Raw genomic sequence first — 23,103 nt, forward strand, 5'->3', positions numbered from 1 at the left:
CTCACATAAATTGATGATCTTGTTCTGAAAAGCGTGTGACTCCGGAAAAAAAAATCCAGAAAATGAAAAAACGGAACTAAGCTAAAAAATTTCAGCGTTTCGAGCGCATGGTTATCAGTTTTCACAAGGTGCCATACAGCCAAATGAAACTCTGCTGTCCTTCAATTATACAACAGTGGAGTAAGACACTTTTTTAAACAAACCAGAATTCAAGTCGGTCTTATTAAAATAAAATGAATAAAAAATAATTAAAGATAAGTATGATCCTAGAAACAACTCCACTGGAGTAAAAAGAAGTTTTGACTTTTCTTAAGTTGCACCACTACTTATGGCTCAGTTTGTAGGTTCGACTCAGCTCTTCATTATTTTTGTGAGTTCAGCTTTTTGTTCGTTTTTTTTTTTTTTTTATGTTTTCTTTATTTTCACTGGCTTTTCTCTTCTTCTTTTATTTCAACTGGTATTGCCGAGCAAATGCAATAATTGTAAAATTTCCTGACTTTGCTACATCATTTGCGATTTCCTAGTTTTTCAAAAACTCTGACACTGTAACCTACTTGCAAGGATAAGTTTATCTGAAAAAGTGTACACAGAAAATTTACTACTTTCTTGTAAATCACATCTGTTAATCAATGGATCTTTGTGCCAATTCAGCAAGTCACAGTATACATCCTAAATTATATTGATGTTCTTATTCTGATGGAAGTGTATTAAAATTAAACCAGATCTCAATTAGTATCAGATAAATTTCCAACAAATGTGCAATACTTCTCTCGCTTTGTTCCCCTGAGTTTCTACTACTTTTCCAATCTTCCAGTGTTTTAGTTGTCTCAACATGGGTGCCTATCCGAAAACGCTGAGGAAAACGATATGGAAAGTCTTTCTGTGTACCACAAATACTTCTTGGGCTTCACAGATATTTAGTAAAAAATCAAATTTGTTATTAATTCTAAGTGGGATTATTTTAAGGATAACACAAGAGATTAAAAAAAAAAAAAATTTAATATAAAAACTTAGGCAACAAATTCATAAGGTATCGGAGCTAGGTCAATTGGTTTCTGTCCCTTAACAATGTGGCCAGGTCTTGGTCCTTCCGGCTGAAACAAAAAAAAGAAACATGGAAGCTTGATGTGTAGAAGTAATAAAATAAAAAATAAGAAAAAAACACAAGAACTATATTGGTTGAACTTCAAAATGTCCTAATTATACTAAAATATTTTTTAGTATGATGTATGCCAAAGTTGAATGACAGTGAAAGAAATAATCACAGTATCTATGATGCCGTCACAAGTTTTCTTGGATTTCGAAATTCCCTAACTAATCAATAATTTCTTTTGGCATGATTTTTCATACAACTTATTTTCACAAAAAATGGGCCTGTTGCATGCAAGAGATACAGCCGTGCTAATAGACTTTTGAGAGGTTAAATGACACGAAAATTACGATGGTGAAGTTGAAAAAGTCTGAAATACACTCCTTACTGCGCAATTTGCATTGGTAGGAACGCGCTTTTTTCAAATTTCCCGCGTCTGGGGGCAGTTTTCTAACGGAAACAATTAACACAACTCGCGGCTATTTCCGGTCAACTAAAACTGACAACATAACCTAAAAATCGGAGATCGTGATATCGTGAAATGAAATGTAGAAGGATTGCGTCGGACATTTAAAAGTTGATCGATCTGGTTACTGCCTAAAGCGTATATGGACCACTATAAGAGATCACGTTGGGTTTGTAAACAAACTGACGGAAAAAATAACAACAACAACAACGACTCTGCATCTTCCGGTAATCACCGAGCCCGCCGTTTGCTCGTTTTCGGTGATTAGAAAACTGCCCCCAGACGCGGGAAATTTGAAAAAACGCGTTCCTAACAACGCAAATTGCGCAGTAAGGAGTGTATTTCAGACTTCTTTAATGTAACCATCGTAATTTTTGTGTCATTTAACCTCTAAAGAGTCTATTCGCGCGGCTGCATCTCTTGCATGCAACAGGCCCATTGTAAGTAGTCTCTTGAAATTGAAAGGATGCTGTGCGTTGGTTGGAAACAAAAATTTTAAGATTCTGCAGCTGAATTTCCTGGCTTTTCCAGGTTTTTCCGGACTTTTCAAGGACTTGGCACTCCACATCGGAGTTATGATTCAAATCTTAAGCTGTTGCACACACATTGTAAAGTTAGATTTAGACTTCATTATTTTTATACATGTGATTCCAATCAAAAGGTCAAAAAATCACAGCTGCCTGAAGGTGTAAAAGATACAGATATCAACAGATTGTGTGCTCCTTACAGAAATCTTCATCTGAGGAGTTCAAAGAATCTTTGAAACTTTATACGACCCTAATGTAACCCATTACAACAGCTAAATTGCAAATAATAATTCTCTTAAAACTGACTATTTTCAAATAAATAAGTTTGATCTATATCTTGAAGAGATACAAAAAAATTCGCCAAAATTCATTATGAGCTTGAAAAGAAATCAATCTCACCTGTCTTTTGAGGAAGTTTTTGGGTAATCTGATTCCTTTGGCTGTGGCTTCTCTCTTCAGCCTTTCGTTTTCTTGTACCCTCCGGATGTGGCCATCTCTGCATTTTGAGGGCTTTACATGTTCAATCCGTACATTGATTCTGTGAGAGAAACAAAAGATTATTGTGCAATTTGATTAATTACGAAGTGACTTGAATGGAGCATCATCTAACAATAGAAAGTTTATTTTGTTCTTTTTTAGTTTCCATCACTTTGGAAAAATAAAAAAGTATTAATTCAGCAAAACTATAGTTTGATATGTTAACTTATTACTTTCGTTCAGGTCTGAACTTTAGTGTACATCTAGCTTGTTGTATCACTATCTATCAACCAAAGGATTAATGGGGTCATAATTGTTTTTTTAAAAGAAACAACTTGCCAGGAGTCTAGAACAAGGAAAGCCACAATTACACCCCCCCCCCCCCCCCCCAATTTTGGCAAGCATGATTACATCAGGAGAGGCTACCTCAATTACACTCAGCACCAAAGTTACAAAAATATTTTTTAGTATTCCCAGGTCCTTTTGCGGACAACAAAACAGGGGTCTGGTAGTTTTGAGTGTGGTTACTGTTGGCCATAATCCGATCAAAACTAGGTGGGGTACTACTTGACTTTTCCTTAGAAGTTCACATCCAATAATAAATAATAGCAGCAGCTTTTCTGTATCAAGCCAGGTATGACAGTGAAGCCAAGAAGGTTAAAATAATAAACAGATAATAACAGGATAAAGAGTTTTAGCTGGAGAAAAAGGAAAATTTTTCAGTAAAATTGAAGCTTTACAAAAGCTAATGGTTTTTTTTGGAGTTTTGACTAGTCTTACACAGAGAAGAATCTTAAAATTATGATCACTGACCTTTTGGGGATGATCCTGTTGCGAACTCTTTTGTTCACAATGACACCAACAGCATGAGCGGTGACGTTGTAAACTTTGCCAGTTCTTCCATGATACGTCTTGTGGGGCATACCTTTTTGAACTGCACCGTTACCCTGATGGAAATAAATTAAACTTGTGAATCAAAGCAGATGAAATTTTACAATTATTTACACCTATTGAGTCTGTCTAGTTTTTGGAGAGTACAGAACATGAAATTCCCTTTCTCCTCCTTTTTTCTCACACGAGCCTCTAAGGAATTTTTATACAAACCCTTTTAATGAAATCAGTGCTGTGTTACTTTTTCTTCAATTTTCATTGAATCAACCCATATGCATGTATTGACAAGTACACTCATTACAATCACCTGGGACAAACATGCATGGACAAGTTGACTCACGCCCATTGCGGCATGTGGCAGTGTTGCTGGTCCATCGTTTTATCATGTTCCTCCAACTTTCTCATGAATGGTGCTAGTAGCATTGTTCTAAATATTATTTTGAAGTATTCTGTTGGTAACTAGAATAAATCCTGGTGATTTTTATTCATAAGGAGTGACGGAGTATCTTTACTGAAAAAATCATTGACTTTCTAGGTGATGCAGGCAAATGGGCCTGTTGCAAACTTTTGCTAGAGCAAAAATAAGAGTTGTTTCTTACAGATAATGTCTTAAAAATCAAGATGAGCGAATCGGCGAAGTCTGAAATGCACTAATAACTTCACAATCTGCGAAAGAGATTAGCATTTCTTTGAGCTTCCCGCTTTAAAAACTATATTACAGCACAGGTGAACATTTTGTTAGAGGAGTCGTTCCATCGTCGGCAATATTCATCATGGCCGATGCCAATCTGCCAAAACACGTATAACTGGACGAGATAACACCTGACCAGGATAAGACCAGATACCTAACAATCGGCGAGTTTACGTTCATAGTTTCCTCGCCCGTTTTCATTGACCTTGATCTCTCCTCGAATTATGCACGAAACTGCGGAAGCGTTGGCCATGATGAATATTGCCGACGATGGAACGACTCCTCTAACAAAATGTTCACCTGTGCTGTAATATCGTTTTTGAAGCGGGAAGCTCAAAAAAACACAAAATTCTCAAGCAGATTGTGAAGTTATAAGTGCATTTCAGACTTTGCCGATGCGCTCATCGTGATTTTTGAGACATTACCTGTAAGAGACAACTCTTATTTTGGCTCTAGCAAAAGTTTGCAACAGGCCCATTGATCATCGCATGCAAATGGGCTAATGAGGTGGAGATGCAACATCTGTTTCAAGCAAGATTTTGATTGAAAGAAAAATCTGAGAGGGAGGACATTCCAACTTACTTTAATGTCGACATACATTCCAATTTTGTATGTCTTCATGTAAGTGGAAAGTGGGATGAGACCATGTTTGCGGAAATCTCGGGCGAAGGTGTACCGAGTTCCTCGACGATAACCTTTAGAGTTGACCATTTTGTCTTAGGGATCTGCAAAAAAATGAAAACATCATGTAAAATGCATTTCTACAATCTAAAAGTTGCAAATACCTCAGCAAATTCAGCTATTTGGCAAACAGGGAAATTCATAATAGAAAATGAGGTCACAGAGCAAACTCTTCCCAAATCGTCGATCAGTCAGACAGCAGTAGATCTTTCATTTTCTCCAAAACAGTTCCACCTAACAGCTAAATACATGCATCCAGATGGCACCACTTGAGGGTGCAGAAAGTTTCAAGCCTCCACAATATTAATGGCTAAAGTTCAAAACCACATATCTCCACAGCAATGTTTCAAAAATATCTGCTCCTGTCATATTTTGGCTAGGAGAAGCGAGCCAACTTTTCCATTTGAAATGAACATTGAATGTATTGTGCTGACAGGGAAGAAATATTAAGGGAGTTTTGAGGAAAATATGAAGTATAACAGGAAGTCTACATCGTTCTACAATGAGATCCGTGATTTGGCACTTTGACGACCAGTATGATTGACTTTCTCCCATTAATGACCAAAACTCACCACCATTTCTGGGGTAAAGACTAATAAGATCAAAAAATTGAACTTCTACCACCAAAAAATTGAAATTTATCCCAGGAATCTTGGACTGAAGCTTCCCAACATTCTCAAGAATAAGACAGTCAATAGCACTGAAAACTGAGGATCAGTAATTTTGAATCCAAGTTGGATGTATACATGCACAGAACAGCTTGAATTCCCACTTAGGACTGTACTTCGCCTGGCTTCGTCACGATTATCTCCTGTGCTTCAATGTCCACAAACTCAAACTCATAACTTAGTACTGTCAATCCACGAGACGATTTACGGTCAATTGTCAGAGTAGTGGTGTCATTTAGGGCATCATTGATGAGATGAAAGATGTGATCATGGACATTTACCGCAGCAAGATGCACTAGATGGGCTGCCAGAGGCTTGGGTCTCAAACATAAAAGTATTAATCCGTGGAAATGATACCACGTACTGTACTGGTTAACTTCCGTTGAGGAAATGATTTACCTCTGAAGTGATTCGTGAGAATAACGAGGGCAAAAGGAATAATAAAAAGGAAATATTGGGAAATGAATGAAAAGGCCATGTGTCAACTGTGGAGAGGTTAGAAAGTTACCGACACTACAGGTAGGTGAAAGCGTAGGAGCCATGATTCTCTGCTTGTAATTCAAAAGAATATTACTCAATAAACTTAGAATTACTTAAATTTTGAAGAGTACTTACATTTTTCAACAATTAATACACTTTCCACGCTGTAAACTGACAAAGTTTGCCAAGCGCCTAGACCGTTGCCAGATTCCGAGAGACGAGGCTGGGCTGGAAGTCGGCAAAAACCACAGGAATGAAAATGAAAGGACTGAAAGCGGACCAGAGGAAGAAGCGGGACCTTTAAAAAACCGCGTATCAAACGAGCTTTTTCGAAGCGTAAGCAAAAAGTTTATTTTATGATTGTGGTTTGCATTTTCTAATCCGATTAAAAATATTTAAGCACTTATCCAAATATAAATAGTTTATTTGAGTATACTTAATGAAAAATTGTGCAATGATTTCCATCTAGGAGGGCGGGAGAGGCGGTGGGCTTGTCGGCAAAATGGGTCATTTAGGTCATTTCAGTCATTTCACGCTCGTGGCGGATACCTTCGAGACTTGCCCTACACTACTCACCCTCGCAAGAATGCCCCATCTTTCCCCGAAGCTCCAAGTCCCCTAAAAATTTTCGCGAGACTCGGCGGGGGATCAAAGTTGAAAATCGGCGAAATTTTTGCGAATTTTTTTTAGAGCATCAAGAGGTTTTGCAAGACCCGGTTGAGAGCTTTTAGAAAAGGTACAACATCATAGGGGTTTGTTGATTTTAGCTCGAGTTATCCTTTCCAACGTGGCGGTGCTACGGAATATATTTTATGTTGTTCCTGATTCTCTGTAGCACCTGTGGCTCTCAGCCGCATGCTATAAGTGCAGGGTAATCTGATGACAGGATTGCCGTAATACTGCCAAGCATTACTTTATTGTTTCCTGTCTCTATCTTGGACAAAATTAAGGCAATGTTGACGGAGGATTGGGACCGGGGGGGGGGGGGGGGGGTATGCTCAAAGAGAAGAGAAAACAAGCACGGGTAAAAAATAAGTAAAACGAAAAATTTATTTTCTCATCTTTTAAATAGTTACGGAATGAAATTTGAACATCTGTAACGACGCACACAATAATTATTGACGCATACTGAATGACGGACGGTAAACCTTGGCATTCTGTCTCGCCGATCGCAGCCGATCGCGACAGCAAAATACTAACAGCCACACACTGTACATCGTTGCCAAAAATATGTGTATTTTGAGGTCGTATGGTGTTCCACGTATTGCTGAAACTGGAAGACTCTCAAAACGGCAACGTAGCACTGTGCATTAAAGTGTCATGGCTGAAGGCTGATTCACTTCTTGGAGGTCCCAAGTCCCTTACTGGGGTTATAACGTCAATCAAAAATGACTAGCAAATCTGATAATATGGAAATTGTGTGCGAGGGATGGTTGACAAAATCACCACCTACCAAAAGGATTTGGAGAGCTGTAAGTACCAAGTTAACCGCATTATTTTTCGTAGCCATTACCTATCCATCTTCTGTTTGGAGTTAATTTAAATTTTACCTTTGTTTTTGATGCCCCCACTTGTCAAAACAACACCTATCATTACTGATTTCTTACATCCATCAAGTATTTAAGTAAGAGTCGACATATTCATGACCTTTCTCTGGCCTTCTTCATCTTAAAAAGTTGGATGAAATATAAGTGTTGAGGTTCTTTTCTGGCTAATATTTTTCACTCAGAATACTTCTACATGTTATAAATCCCTCCCTACACTTACAGTTCACCACTCTCTTTTTCAATTCCATTTAAGAAATGGTCTCCCAAGTTGCCTCTGCCGCATGAGGAAGAGCTCCTCTGTAATAAGTTTTTGTAGCTCTGGTTTCAAGAACGTCAACGTTGATATCGACCCCAGTAGGCTGACCATTTTGAGCGGGGTATCGGAATCTCACACTTTTATCTCATAGGGAGGGAACACTTTCAGCTCAGATTACTACTCTAATCCCTCATTTGATCTCAATCTCGAAGATCAGTCGTCAATCGATAGCAAGAGTTCGTCTGTAACACCAAAGCACTTCTAGATTTGAGTAAACACTGCATTGTCGGTCCCATTTTTATTCACTGTTGTGTTTGTTTAACTAGAAATAAACTCAAGCTCAATAACTAAGTAGTCCAAAATGGGATATTTAGTGAACTTAGAAAGTAATTGATAAGAAGGCAACTGGGTTGAATATGGAAGCCTCGTCAAGTTTCATAGCTTGTTATTTTGGCAAAAATATTGACAGGTATAAATTCATAAAGTCAAAGAACTTCTCATGCTTCCTCAATTACCTGAAGGAGCTGGGCCTAGAATTCTTTAAGGATTTGCACATCCTGTCGCGGTTAAACCTTCCCTTCAGTTCAAGTGAAAGCTTTTTAATTGATTTCATCAAAAGTCAAACTGCGTATGAAATTTTCCTGTTCCAACTTGGAAAACTGCTTCTCCATAACATTAAAAGTCATCAACAAACTCACCTTGATGATATGGTGTTGCTTAAACCACATTTTCATCGAGAATGTCCCACTTGTCCTCTTCATGCTCAATTTCTTAACTCGGAAAGTGATGTTGGGATCAGGGATTTTTTAAGTTAAAAGAGGTAGGAATGAACCAGCAAACTTTAAGTCACTCACCTACTTTCTCAAGTATTTGTGCCAGAAAGAATTAATTGAGGATAGAAGTTTAGTTCTAGTTTCCCTTTTTATTATTGTTTCTGTTCGCTCCTGATTACTCATTCCAGGAATGCTGATTCTCTCAGTGTTTCAGCACACAGGGTGTCGGCAGTTCTGGAAAATTGAGAATTGTCAAGACTATTTCATTAGGTCTGAAAGATGACAATTTTTACGTGAAACAGGGAGAGAGTCTGGCAAGGTGTGATGTGCTTTTTTTGGTATAGCTTCGAACCCGCGAGACAGGTGGATAATGAGGGGGAAGGGTGGGGACAAAATTTCTGTGATATGATTTAGATGACCCCTTGAGCTCAGCTCTCTTTTTCACAAACAAGCTGCCCCAAAAATGTTGCCGTTTATCAAAGTTAAATTGTGTTCCAAATCCGTCATCAAACGTGTTCAATATCTGTGGGTTTTTGTACAATGCATCTTTCATGCTATTGAATCATGTCTGAACTCCAAATTTTGTTTTTCAATTTCAATGTCTCAAATTTTTTATGCATACCTACCTAAGTTTTTTAAAGGAGAGGGTGAGATTTAACTTCTCTGCTTGAAATTTCCTGTGCTTTAACTCTCAAATCCAGAGTTATCCTTTAAAAATTATAGTCCAAATGTTATTTTGTTTTTCCTCCCAGCAATTTGAATGTGTGCAGAAAATGTCAAAACTTTTTGATTGAGCTATGGGGTTTTGGAACTCAGCCATTGTGAAGTTTATGGTACGATGAGTGTATCCCATTTGTGCAGTGTGTGACACAATCCTGAGCTGTGCGTTTCCTGTGGGAGCTGATAGCTTATCTAACTTTTTATTTATCTAAACAAATGTAAACTATCCTTGCCATTGCTTTGAAACGATATCCTCTTCTCCACCCCCCCCCCCCCCACTTTAGGCTCAGCATTACACTAGTTAATAAGAAACAAAACCACATATCTGCCTTTCCCTCATTTTGAAGATTTCTCATCATATCTAACTCGCTGACGATCAACATATTATTGTTACCCCATAATATTTTGTGGGGTTTCTCTTTTGCCCTCCAAGAATATCCATTGACAATTTTGTATACAAATTTTTAGTATATTTGCGTTGAAAATAAAGGAACTACAGAAATTTATGACATCAAGAATTGCATTTTCTAGGTTTCACTTTTGACATATTCTGTCTTGAACAGTTTTCATGGGGTACCCCAAGTTGTTGGCGAACAGTGAGTAAGGAGGCTCAACAATTTTAGGTGGGCCTAAAATGCTCCCTTAATTTACCAGCTAAAACTAAGGTGTTTAATTGTTAGGAAGTTTAATTCTCTGTTAATTTTCCCTAGGAAAGTAAAAGTCATTACCTGTCTAAAACTTCAGTACCACCTAACTACAAGTACCCTTTGAATATGGGTGGAAAAACCATTTCAGAGCTGTTTGTTTGATAATATTCCCATCAATTTTTTCCAGTTAGATCAGGACAAATTCTGAGAGTGGGGAAGTCAGAAAAATTCTAGGAATTAGGAGAGCAAGTCAGGAAATTACTGGAGTTTCTCATCGAGGTGCATTTGCTCAAGGACCAAGGGCTGACTAAGTTAGGAACTTAGAATTTTTTTTGTAAAGGATGTTCCACCAAATAGTAAAAAAATACCGAAAAAGTATGGAAATTTTAAATATAAATAACGTTGAAGACCCTGAGTATATTATCACAGGAAATCTCTCTGCTAAAAGCTGCTTACTTGAATGACATTGTTAAAATGTATTCGCTTTATTTTGGGACGGTTTCACTGACTTTCACTGTTTGTTTCAGCGATGGAGAAAACGATGGTTTGTTTTACGGCACTCAGGGGAACTACCGGGACAGTATTTCCTTTGTTACTTCACAGACAGGAACTGTAGAAAACTAAAAGGTCAAATTGATTTGGATCAATGTGAACAGGTGAGCTGTTAATTTTTTCCTCTGAGCAAATGTTTGATGATAGCTACTCCTTAAAACAAGCACACCAAACTGGCTCAGAACTCTTTGACATTGAATTTCTTCCTTAATGATGATTAAGAGCTAATTAATGATATAATGATTCCTTAATGAGCGCCTCCCCGAATGCATGATTTGACTTTGATTTGTAACAATATTCTTAGTTGAAATTTTTACATTCTGGTAGTTTGAATGATTTTAATGCTGTATGAGTCAGTTGTGCTGGTCACAGAATTGCGTTTTGATGCTTGATTCTTGTAGATTAGCAAAAAACAATAAGATCTGTTCAAACCGCAACTTTGTATATTCAATATGAACCGAGGTATTGCCCTTTGAAAAGTCAGGTTTTTGATGTCATCCACCGCGGCAGTGACAATCTTAGTTTCTTCCTCTTTCGTTCAATCAGTGATGCTGAGGGTGCAACTCGAAACTTCAACAGAGTTAAACGTAAACAAATTTAAGAAATAGACGGATTCACACTTTAAAGATCTGCTTATCAGGAGATAACGCACTTGCCGCGAAGAGATTAGGCGGTCAGTCAGTTCACCTTTCAGTTTGTTTACATTTAACGTTGCGAAAGTTTCGCGTTACACCCTCTGCATCACTGATCGAACAAAAGAGGAATAAATCAAGAGTGTCAATGCCATGGTGGATGACGTCAAAAACCTGACTTTTCAAAGGGCGATATCTCCGTTAATGTAGAACAAAGAAAGTTGCAGTTTCAACAGATCCTATTATTTTCAGCTAATCTACAAAAATTAAGCATCAAAACATGATTCTGTGACCAGCGCAACTGACCCATCACACAATTTCTTTCCTCTGAGCAGAATAGATAATAATTCATCAATTACATAACCAACAAGTTTGGACTTTTGAAAATATTATAAACTCCAGAACAAGTTTTTCCATTTTTTCATAATCACTATCAATTTTCAATTTAAAACATTAGATCAACAATCCTGGCATCAGGTTTTATTTCATGGCCTGGTTTTGTTTCCTAAAAAAGCTAAGCTAAATTTTGGGTTGATTACAGGTGGATGCTGGTTTTCAATTTGAAAATGGTAAACTCAAGTACCAACATATGTTTGATGTGAAAACACCAAAAAGGACGTACTATCTAGCTGCAGATTCTGAAGAAGAAATGAACCGTTGGGTCGATTGTGTTTGTCAAGTCTGTGGCTTAAAAGCGTATTCTCAGGAGGATACTAACAATTGTAAGTTTTCTTCTTCCTTTTATTTCCTCTCTGCTTGTTGTTCCTTGTTTTTGAGAAAACAAACATCATTTTACCGGAATAAATACAATTTTAGGAGCAAAAAATTTTTTATTTTGGCAGAGTTTACCAGAAGTAGCCTAACTACATCAGAAGCTGCCTCATTTCCTTTTCCCCCTTTTTTTACTCAATTTAGCCCAGTTAAGATGCTGGAACTACAAGTTCATGCTCCGGGCTTACAAATTTTTAGAGATTTAGGCCGAGTGAAGTCCTCTCGTGTTTAATTTTTCAATAGGAGAGTAATCAAAATCTATATATTTAATATCCTAAGGCTTTTTTTGTCCTCCTTCAGTTTGGGCGGTTTGTGCTAATTCGATCTCGGAAACCACTGGACCGATTTTCCTAGGATTTGTTTTAAATGAAAGCTCTTAAGCTCTAGATGTGCCAGCACCCCTTGGTTTTTCGATTTGCGCGACCGACGTTTCAAAATGTCTCTCAAGTCAATTTAACTTATTCCACCAGTAGAGCCTTATACCATCAGTGAAGCCCAGGGTCAGACATTAGATCGTGTTGGCATTTACCTGCCACAGCCTGCATTCACCCATGGACAACTTTACGTTGCACTCTCGAGGGCTACGTCTCATGAAAAGTAAAAGTTGAAATTGTCCCTAAAGATAGACGTACAAAAAACGTCGTATTCAATGAAGTCATTTAATTACCTGTAGTAGCAAAATTTGGCTCGTTTCCCGAGCCAACAGTCACTCGCTCCACGAGTGACTGGGGGTCCAAGGGGCGAAGCCCTCGGCTAGCGGTGCAAGTGAGTGTAGCGAGCTGAAGCAGCTAGTTCAGTTTTAAATTTTAGTGAATGTATTCCCTGTAATCTAGAGGACATTTATAGAGGGTTTCATGAAAATTTGTTGATCGGTTCTTTGTTCAAAAAATTAAACTCGAGAACAATATTAAGCAGATTTTAATGCAGCTAGGCTCAATCCGCATATGGCAACCCATTCATTGAGTAGAAAATCCGGAACAAAGGACAAGTCAGAAGCAGGAATTTGAAAATAGCCCTATTTCAGACCATCCCCAAAGATAGAGAGATAGAGTGATCTCCGTACATGAAGTTTCTGTAATATGATCTGTAATCCAAGAGAATTTGAATAATTAATTATGATACCAATAATGTCTTAAACCATGGAGGGATTACCTGATCAATGGTGGAATTATTTCAAGCGGAACAATAATGTATTCAAAATTGAATGAAATTCATATATTTGAATGCATAGATACTTGCTTTCACATGGCAGCTATAGCTATGGTATATGTCAAGAGGCTGTATAAAGGAACTTGGAAAATGAACCATTTAAGAATTCATTCAAATCGTAGTAAGCATTACTACAGAGAAGATTTTTTAATTGACAGAAAAATGTTCCCAAGCTACCTTTGCAAGGTAGATTCATAATTTCATCATCTGGGAAGAGAATTATGCATCTGTATTGTAGAGTACTTAACAAGTTATTCTCTACAGGTCAGTTAAATCCTTACATTATCAACATCTTAATGCCTGCATATAGCACAGTAATTGTGGGAGAGTCGCAGATCAGAGAGAAGGATCAGGTGGTTGGATCCAGCAAAGTTTAAGCAATCAAATATGAAATCAAGTCCAGTAGTTCCTGTACCAAAATCGTCAGTACATTGACCAATCAACCACAGTGTTAATTTTTATCTTGTCTGAAGGGCAAATAAGATTCAATTAACAATTTATACTCATGAACAATCTACCTTTTCACCTTATTTTTTAAAATTACCTTCTACTCACCACCAGCTTTGGTTTGTATGAGGTTAAAACTTTAATATTCAAAGGCCACTAATATCTTCGCTTTCTAATTTGTTTTTCAGTTTATGATTTCAACGAAACAGAAGATCAGTCAACATCTACAGCCTCAGCTGCAGACTCGACGCAAACAGCAGAAGCTTCACCTCCGGTTTCGCCTACAAGTATTTCTGGTCCGTACATCCCAATTTCTGAGTGCATTTCGGGGAAACCTCTCTCTAGTCCTGTTGGCCTTAACCAATTTCTCCTTTTCCAAAATGGCACCGGTCCGCTCACCCCCTCTCCTGTTCCAACGCCTTCACCAAACCCCTCGCTAAATCCTCCTTCGAATCTGAATAATCCATCCTCTCACTTCTCAAACAAAACATATTCTAAAACTATAACAGGAATAACAGATGATGAATATGACTCACCGCGGCGGTTGCGTCCACCGGGTAACCTGGATCTGCGCAATGTCTCTTCAGAAGGAACTCCCCCCTTGCAAAGCCCTGCGACAGATCAAGAGTCCGTCTTCACTGATGATGAGTCACTTACAAGTAATAAACCGTCGGTGAACTGGGAGACTTTTCCACGACCTTCAGACTCCTCTATAGAAGGCGAGTTACCAAAAACACTGAGTGCAAGGAAATTCACAAAGCCAGATGCTGGTGCCCCGCCTCCACCACGCCCTCCCAAACCCTTGCACTTAGTTCTGAACTCTCCGTCAGAGACAAACCCATCGGAAACGAATAAATCACCCAGTAACTCAGAACCGGAAGAGTGTCCTTTGATCTCTGACGAGACTTACGATTTCCCACGATCTCATCAAATGTGTGCTGAGGAAGGCCAAAAAGAGGTGGAAAATACAAGCAGGCATTGCTACACAAATGCAGCACCAGGGAGAGTGCAAGGAGACGTTTTTAGGTAAGATATTTTACCTTTCTCTTGAGGTGTAGCCCTAGAAGCTCTGTTAACATGTAATATTATTTTCTTTTTACAATGTTTAAATAAAAATCGGTCCAGGTAATAATAATGCCTTGTAAGTTCCTTTGAGGACAGGAGAAATGTAAAAAATGTGAGAATTCAGGATGCAGTAAGGTTAAAGTTTTGTGCAGTGGGCGATTTGAAACAATTTTCAGATAAAGTGATGACTCTCTTTTTTTTCTTTTATCCTGGAATTTTCTGTCAAAAGTTTTAAGAAATTAAAATATTTTGGTGGAAATTCTGAGGAGATTTGAGAAATTGCTCTTAAAGAAAAAACATTAAATCACAGCCAGAGGCTGCTCTGTCCATTTGCACCTCTGTGAGAGAAAACCTGAGCCTTCAGGATGTTTTGAAGTTTCATAGTTAAAAAGTATAGTTTTGGTTTAAATAGGTTTTTAATTTCTCAATGCTGCACCGAGAGAGTTTAACCATGTCAGATTATAATAGTGTAGTATGCTCTTTATTGCCACCTAGTAGTAGATTCCTCTCAGCTTGCTGCGGAGGATTAAAGAACGCTTCGAATCGGAAGCTTACATAAGGCTTTTTGGTCCTCATCAACCAAAATTTTTGTCCCGGGAACCTGAGCCCCTCTTCCTGTGAAAAAGTTTTTCTTTAAATTTGTTTTAATGAAGAATTTTACCTTATTTTCTTAATTTTAATTGAAGTTAATTTCTTGCTACGATTACTTCATAGGTATGATTTTGCATTACCTGTTTCGCATTCACAAGAGGATGCCCCGGAGTCACCAAGATCCGAGACTTCATCTTTAACATCTAACACAGCTGTCTATTCCAACCTGCCAAGTCCAGCTCCAGGAAATGTAGCAGTTGGACAAACCATCCCTACTCCCCCTGCTGTGAATAGGGAATTGAAGCCAGGACGAAAACTTTCCGATAACTCAACAACGTCTAACGAGCCCTCACCGTTGCCTCCAAATGTTGACCGCAAGTTGAAACCAGGCACCCTTAAGAAAACGCATGAATCTAGGGATGATACTCGTAAGTAGACTCTTAATTTTTTGTGATAACTAATTGAATAATCCATGACTTGAAAAAAATGTCATTTTCTTGCATTCTTTAAGGTTTGTAGAATCTCTTTGTTTTTTTTTGTAAGTTCCGAAAAATCATTGGTACCTATTTTGAATTTTTTTGGAAAGTCTGTAATTTTTTCTTTTATAAATGTCCTCAAGAAGGCAAGATTTACCTCTTGGAAGCTGCTAGAGCACGATGACAGCTTTTCGAAACAAAATCGAAGAACTCTAAAAGACTTTTGAAATCATTTTCATGAGAAGAATATGATATGGCTTTGAAGCTTGATTTAAGAGAGAAGCGCTGATAGTGTGCACCCTTGAATTGAAATTTTTTGTTATCATTGAACGAAGATCAGTCCGTTCGCACAACTACGCTCTCCATCGTGAATTAGGAGGATTACATTTTGTTGAGAAGAAATTCATGCGCAGCTATCTAAGTAACTCTTCTTGCTTGTGATTATTAGTTTAAGTAAATCTATTGACATCGGTTAATGTATGGACTAATGAAGCATTGCAGACAATTGTCTAAGAGAATAATCACCTGTTTGATTTTAGATGTCACTCACCGGACGCTTGTGTTGGCGTCACCTCCTGCTGGTAGCATGGGGAAACGGAAACCAAGAGCAGCTCCTAGTCCAACTCCTCCAAATCTGCAGCACAATGGCAATAGTCTCAAACATCAGCACAAACACCAGTCTAGCTCAGAGGATGGTGGTGGTTATCGCACCTCACCCGAAGACGATCAAGTATGTAACTTTGAAACCTAATGCGCTTCATTTTCAAAGAAACTCTCCCTTGTTCCTAAATGGCCAAAATCTAATGTTCACAGTGCAGCAATAAAAAATCTGGCTTATGAATGGAAAATCTTAAGTCAGTGAACTCATCTATACATTATCTTTGGTTACATTCCCCAATGTTACTTGATTGGCTTAGGCTTCCTCATGATTGCCAAAAAACATGTAAATCGACTTGTTGGATCTGTAGATATAACTTGGAGAAGGATCAAATGTTCGAGATTGAAAGAGTTTGGAGTAATGGTTTTTCCGTACTTGAACTTCCGTACTATAATAGTGATCCTAAAATAAATTGTCTTCTGCACTCTTGAAGCATTATAATGGATTTATGTCCTCTTGCAAAAAGCAATTCAAGTTTGAAACACCATACTCTGAGGTGAAGCCAGTTTTTCCTTTAGTGATCATAAATCTGACATAAAACTAAGAAGATATCAAATTAAAATATAGATACTAATGAACGTACTAGAATCACTAAAGTACTTATGAAATTTCTGTTTTGTTTCAGACTTACATTTACAGTCAAGATAGTTTGCGTTTTCCTTTGATGAGCAAGAGCTTCACAGGATCAAAGCGATTAGATGAAATTCAGTATCTTGATTTAGATTTGGACTCTACCGAAGCTTCTACCATGAACCCCTCTACTCCACCAGCAGTTTCTGCTCCGTTACCGCGGTCACCGCAAGGTATCACGACTGCCACAGTTTATAAAACAGTCGATTTTCTCAAAACAGAGGCATTTAACCGGACTAGACAGAAAGCTGAGGAAGATAGAAAACAAGGCACATTAACAACAGCGGAGCCCTCTTGACCATAGCTTTGCGTAGAAAAATTAGCCCATGTTTTCTTTGAAAATCTCAAGTCTCGTTATTTTTGCAAATTCAGCATTAATTCTTAGTGAAACTGCTTTGAGCACCGGTGCAGTTATCAGTTAAATCACTTTTGCCTTTACTGGTGCTAGTTGTGATGATCCACATCAAACTACCAAAATGAGTTGTGACGGTTTTGACCATCAGATCGCTGAATCTATGAGTAGTGTCTTTTTGGGGTTGTTGAACCTGGTGACATTCAGGCTGGATCAAATTTAGTACTCTTTTCAAGGATCCAAAGAATTTTAAGTCTTAAATTCCATTCAGCAATTATCACTGTTCGAAGTTACATTGATGGCAGTTCATCAGAAAGTTTCAAAGTTTTCTTGTTGATCTGCCTTCAGTTTCCAAGAATTTCTCTTCCAAAATGTTTTTCTACTCTTCTTTTCAAGTGCCTTATGCTCAATTGTGATTTCTAATCCAATTTTTTCAGGGCCTTCAACTGTTGTGATAAGCAAATTTTTTTAAATGTCTCGATCAAACTGCCTTATTTACATGAAAACTGTATGCGTCCGCTAATTGTACGCGCCCCCAATCCTTATTACCTTGTGGTTTGAAAAAAGAATTTAATGAAACAAAAGCATCCTGATAATCACTGTTACTTGTTAGCATGTGGTGAACCTCAGGGACGCTTTAAGTTCTTGGGTGCAAAAATTGGTCCCTATTGCAGCCTCAAAATCTCCTCCCTCATGGAAAATTTTCTCCCTACGAAAAGATTAAAACTACGTGTTGAGCCAAACAATTTAAAAAAGTAATGTTCTCTTCTTTGTTTTCCTCATTTCCTGGTCAAATAAGTTAAGAATAAAAGAAACACGTCAACAAAATTCCTCAAGCACTTTTTGGTCAAATTTGATATTGTTAGACTTCCTGTTTCATGAGACTGAAGAGAGGAATCAGTACATCCTATTTTAGTAAAATATTTGCAAAATAATCGAACTCCCAGGATTTTTTCTTCTTCATTTATTCCAGAATGGAAGCAGGCTCATCCCAGTCAGAAAAATAGTTTAATTTTGGCCAAATTACTAAACCTTTATATTGCAGCTGTCATTTTCCGTACAGTTATAACATATCACTCAAATGGTGGGTTGCTGGTAATAGTAGCATGATGAAATAATTTCATTTTTTTAGAAATTATCATTCCTTCGATTGTTGATCATCAAAATTTTCATCAGATGACTTCACAAGCTTGATGCGCACTTTATAAATAGAATATTTGCAATACTCATAAATGACCATTGCAGATTATTGCTTCCAAATACCACCTAAGTAGGTGATCAGCCGTTTTATTTGGGCGCATAATCTAGCTCTGAAAAATGATAACTGCTATCTTGAATTTAATTGCACCCTGTGCCAAAGCGGTCATTAGCTCTTTCATTTGATAATTGTTTTATTGTAAAAGTTGTGTTCCACATCTATCTGACTAGTCAAGATTCTCTATTTCTCTAAAAATCAGTTTGTTGCATGAAGCGTGGAATCTCTGCCCTGAAACATGCAGCAGACATCTAAAGGATTTTTCCTTTGATTTGCCTGATCATTGGGTCGGAGGAGAAGAGAGAGATCATGTGTTGATAGCCAATTTGGATTGTTTTCTGATGTAACCAAATAATATTATTTTGCATACTTAACAAGTATCAACTATCAATATGAAATTCTGTGACTCCTGCAATCGACTCATTACGCTCATACATCAGTTGTACTTACACATTGTAATTGTGAACTTTTTGAGAACAGACAAGTCATTTCTTACACTTACAGAATCAAGGATTTAAACAATAAACAAACCTACGGACTATGAATTTGGACTTAGGTCTGCTCAAACTTCTTTTTTTATTATTATATCCTGAAATAAAAATTCCTCTCCTTAAATCTCAAATTTTTTTTTCTTAAATCTTGAACTCTTCTCTTGCCTAGAGTCCATGCCGCATAAATTGACTCACTTTTACTATGAGACAGAAGATCCGTCATCTTGTATTTACTTTCAATGCCCAACAGGAAACAGCTGATATTTTGCCCCACTTTAAAAGTGCGTAGACTTATTCGACACGGACTTTACCGGAAACAGTAAAGTGTCTAACTGCAAAATCAGTGTAAGTGCATTACCGGACTTTTGATGTTTCTTCACATCACTTGGTTTGCTTATCTTTGACGTTTAATATTTTGCAACCAAGAGAGTCATATCTTGTATCTAAGATACGGAGAAAAACTTTTGGTAACATCTTGATTGCTCAGAGTGATGGAATTTTAACTTTGTCGTCCCAAAAAATTTTAGACTCCATCTGGATGCATTTGACTTATCAGCCCAGTTTTGGAACACCTCTTTGTCTCATTATTTAACGTTCTGTGATATCTTAACAAGTAATTTATTTTTTTTCTAGCAAATGAAAATCATAGAAATATTTTTATTATTAAATCTTTGTATGTACAAGTGTTAAATTTTATTTTAATTGTGAACTTACTTACTATCTTGTATGCATATGTATAAATTGTACCATCAGCTATTCAGTGCTTTGAAATCTTTCTATGTATTTACGTATTTCTTCTCTCTTGGTCGTCTTCTTGTTACTTTATTTTTGTTGTGTGTTATGTAAATCTGTTATTGTATGTGCATAATTAGCTGACTTTTGAGATATTGATAAATATCTGAGAAAGGATGGCTTAGGGGATTTTGGTTCTTACATTGGGGATCAATTTTCGTCTCAGCCCTGAACTACAAAGCTCTTGAGTGTCGTATAGACAATATTTAGAAAAGTTCAGTTATGATACATTTTCCAATTTTGCTAATTCTTTAGTCAACTTGAAATGTTTTATTTACAGACCTTTGTAACAGACATTCAGGCCTCTTCTGAGCCATTGCAAACTCAGAATTAATTAATCGTGGGGTTGAAACCTCATGGCAGCGAAAGAGTACTCAGAGACACCCTCCTACAGAACTGTTTGTGCAGTTATTTTATCAATTTTCTTTCAGTAAAATATCCATAGACGTAAGAGAGTGTCTCTCTCCAACTTGCTCAGACCAGTTTTCTCAAAGTTTTTCAATACCACTGTCATGTTAACATTTTAACCTCTCTTTTAAATTCAATGTTTTAAGTTTGGATTTTTATTCAACCGTTCTCTCAATGATGCCAATTGAAAAAGAGGAAGGAGTAGTCATACTCTGGAACACAATGGCTTCTTGCTGGCAAGACAGTCTTTTAGGGTTGTTGTCGTTGTTATTTTTTTGCCTTTTTGAGGATCGCAAGTTTGATTTAAACTTACGGTTATGATGCTCCATCAATAATCGGAAAAACATATTTTAAACATGTTCTGAACAATTTTACTTTTAACTTTCTACTTGTCAGTGTACCTCTAATGATTCAAAACCATGTAATACTCTTCATAAATACTCAACCGGGAAACTCAGTAGATATGATTTCACTGGCTGGACGGAGCAGCTCAGCAAAATACTACTTCAAGTTGTGTTAATTATGTTTTGCTATCTTTTTTTCAAGAGCTTTATGATGACTTCTTTTTACCCCCAGGTGACTTGGCCTAGGCTTTCATCATTATTGAATCGGTGATGGAAATATTACACAGATCAAGTAAAAACTTCAGACAAATAATTTATTTTTTTTCTCTAAGGAGATTAATAGCCCTTTGGTATTATTCTATGAATTACACATTATTTTCACCACTATCTAAAAAAATTGGTAGGAATTAAAACAGAATTTGCTTATGATGAGCATCTTGGCATTATCAAAACATTTGAATCCAATATTTAATGTGAAATTTTCCTCTAAGAAGAATCTTATTTTTATTCCTTGCTAATGAAATGTAGACTCATTTGCAAAGGCTGTTGACCATTTTCATTTTTCTGTCTTAGATTCTTACTTTACGCAGATTCACTCACTCAATCACTTTGATTCATCAAATGTTAATTTAACACCACAGCCGACATATTTTTCTCAGTAGCAGCTAGAATTACCGATATAATGATAGTAACGTTCCCAAAGTGAAATTCAGTGCCTTTTGTTTTTTTAATTCGCCAAGAGTGCCGTTTTTCATATTCATTTAAAACTTGAAGAACTTATTGTCTCAGTTCCCCTGACTTCTTCATTTCATTTATCCTAGTCTCTGTTAAAATGCAATATTAATGATTCATATTTGTTCTCAAGTATTCATTAAAGTTACATACATGTCGATGGCAAAAGTGCGAAACCCCATACCTCCGGTTGCAACGTTGGAGACTTTTTGTCATACTTTGTTTTTTCTGTGGAAAACTAGTTAATGTAATTTCTCGGAAACTTTTTTGATTTTTCCTCTATGTCACCAGAATATTTTGTATTAAATGCAAGCTATAAAGTTGCACAAACCGATTGTGGTTGACACATGGGTCGTAAGACAGTATGTCGGAATTTTTTAGCCAACGTGCGTTAAAAATCAGCATAAAGTTGAAAAACTCGATACAGAGGGGAAAAAGCTCATATGAGCACAATTGTCCCTCAAAAAGATATGCTGTTTCGTACAACATTAGTTAGGATCTTCATATATATTTTAGGGAAAATTGTGCTCATATGACCTTTTTCCCTCTGTATTGAGTTTTTCAGCTTTATGCTGATTTTTAACAGACGTTGGCTAAAAAATCCCAACACTCTGTCTGTAAAGATGGGTTGTTTCTGCTTGAAAAAATAAAACATAAGCTAACATTCTGAGACACTGCAATAGAGATACGTCTTTTCACACTTCGGCCATTGATGCACTATTCTCAGCTCTTTTCCAATGAAGCTAAACATCGATTACAGTATTTTAAAATTAATTAATCATTTTAAGTTTGTTCTACATATTAATTTTAATATTCAGATTTATAGATTAACTTGATAATGAAATCATCATTCAAACTGGACAGTTTCTGATTTCTATTGATTATCTTCTCACCTTATTTTTAATCAATGTGAAGTAATTGTTATTTTTGAACTGGAGATCAACAACAAAGTAGATCGCAAGGTCATTTTATCTCTTCCGTGCCTGCTTACACAATGTTTAATGGTCCCTGGAGCATCAGGTTTCCAGGATGTCTCAAATCGAACTTGTAAGACACAAGTAGAATTATACTGCCGAAATAAAGTCTTTGATCGGGCCTTCTCCTATGTAAAGGAGAAAAGTGCAAGCAAGCAGTTCAGCCAATTTTGACCACATGATTACTTACATCAATTCCAATAATTTTCTTGGGTTTTTTATTGTTGGTAGAGGTCAATGAACTTTTGATAGGTATCTATGTAAGTGATGTTGGCTCACTCCTCATAAAATGGCAGTCATCTTAATTTTAGGTTTCAGTTTCATCTAATGAATCCCTAAACAGCTTGATCATTGTGAATCATTTGTGATCTTGTAGCGAAGCCATAGTTTTATTGTTTCATTTTCCATTATTCCTTTACTTCATTGTTTCTGTATCTATGTATGTAATTATTTTTCATTAAAATTTTGTATAAATGATAGCCAGTTGTATTTCATTCTGCTGTAAACTCATAACCTATGTTTTAAGAAACTTTACTGCCCCTAAGTAAAGTTCAACCAAAAGTTTTCTGAAGTAGATGAACCTTAAGGGTTTTTTTTTTCAGTTTTTGAAGCTTTTCTTCAAAGGATTCAGACAGGATCACTAAAGTTCAAGGTGAATCCAAGGTAAATAGTTCCTTGTACCTGGCACTGGCAGGAATATAATGGCAATGCTTGAAAATGTCCACTTTATCTTTATTTTTTCAATGCTAACTTCCTACATTTAGATGAAATTTTCAGAAGAAATTCTGGAAAGAGCAGAAGAATCTTACT

At 36.9% G+C, this 23,103-nt stretch overlaps 2 protein-coding genes across 2 annotated transcripts; one reads left to right on the forward strand and one right to left on the reverse strand.

The window, feature by feature from the left end:
* Positions 1-980: 980 nt before the first annotated feature.
* On the reverse strand, positions 981-6,265 carry RpL21 (ribosomal protein L21). The gene is made up of 5 exons (XM_019043172.2): positions 6,107-6,265; positions 4,725-4,867; positions 3,374-3,507; positions 2,483-2,621; positions 981-1,094 (listed from the first exon to the last, which is right to left on the reverse strand). The coding sequence occupies exons 2-5, from the start codon at positions 4,851-4,853 to the stop codon at positions 1,011-1,013; spliced, it is 486 nt and encodes a 161-aa protein (XP_018898717.1). The 5' UTR covers positions 4,854-4,867; positions 6,107-6,265; the 3' UTR covers positions 981-1,010.
* Positions 6,266-7,269: 1,004 nt separating this feature from the next.
* Positions 7,270-22,772, forward strand: dos (daughter of sevenless). The gene is made up of 7 exons (XM_019043018.2): positions 7,270-7,443; positions 10,442-10,570; positions 11,640-11,820; positions 13,714-14,551; positions 15,305-15,609; positions 16,197-16,387; positions 16,941-22,772. The coding sequence occupies exons 1-7, from the start codon at positions 7,360-7,362 to the stop codon at positions 17,241-17,243; spliced, it is 2,031 nt and encodes a 676-aa protein (XP_018898563.1). The 5' UTR covers positions 7,270-7,359; the 3' UTR covers positions 17,244-22,772.
* The last annotated feature ends 331 nt before the right edge of the window (positions 22,773-23,103 follow it).

This window comes from Bemisia tabaci, chromosome 4 (genome assembly GCF_918797505.1).
Source record: "Bemisia tabaci chromosome 4, PGI_BMITA_v3".
NCBI classification, from domain to species: domain Eukaryota; kingdom Metazoa; phylum Arthropoda; class Insecta; order Hemiptera; family Aleyrodidae; genus Bemisia; species Bemisia tabaci.

Excerpts from the sequence above, each read along its gene's own strand:
- RpL21 (XM_019043172.2), bottom strand. The coding sequence starts at position 4,853 with ATGGTCAACTCTAAAGGTTATCGTCGAGGAACTCGGTACACCTTCGCC. Across the intron at positions 3,508-4,724 it reads GAATGTATGTCGACATTAAA|GGTAACGGTGCAGTTCAAAA; the intron begins GTAAGTTGGAAT and ends TATTTCCATCAG. Across the intron at positions 1,095-2,482 it reads AAAACTTCCTCAAAAGACAG|CCGGAAGGACCAAGACCTGG; the intron begins GTGAGATTGATT and ends TTTTTGTTTCAG.
- dos (XM_019043018.2), top strand. The coding sequence starts at position 7,360 with ATGACTAGCAAATCTGATAATATGGAAATTGTGTGCGAGGGATGGTTG. Across the intron at positions 10,571-11,639 it reads ATTTGGATCAATGTGAACAG|GTGGATGCTGGTTTTCAATT; the intron begins GTGAGCTGTTAA and ends GGTTGATTACAG. Across the intron at positions 15,610-16,196 it reads TGAATCTAGGGATGATACTC|ATGTCACTCACCGGACGCTT; the intron begins GTAAGTAGACTC and ends GTTTGATTTTAG.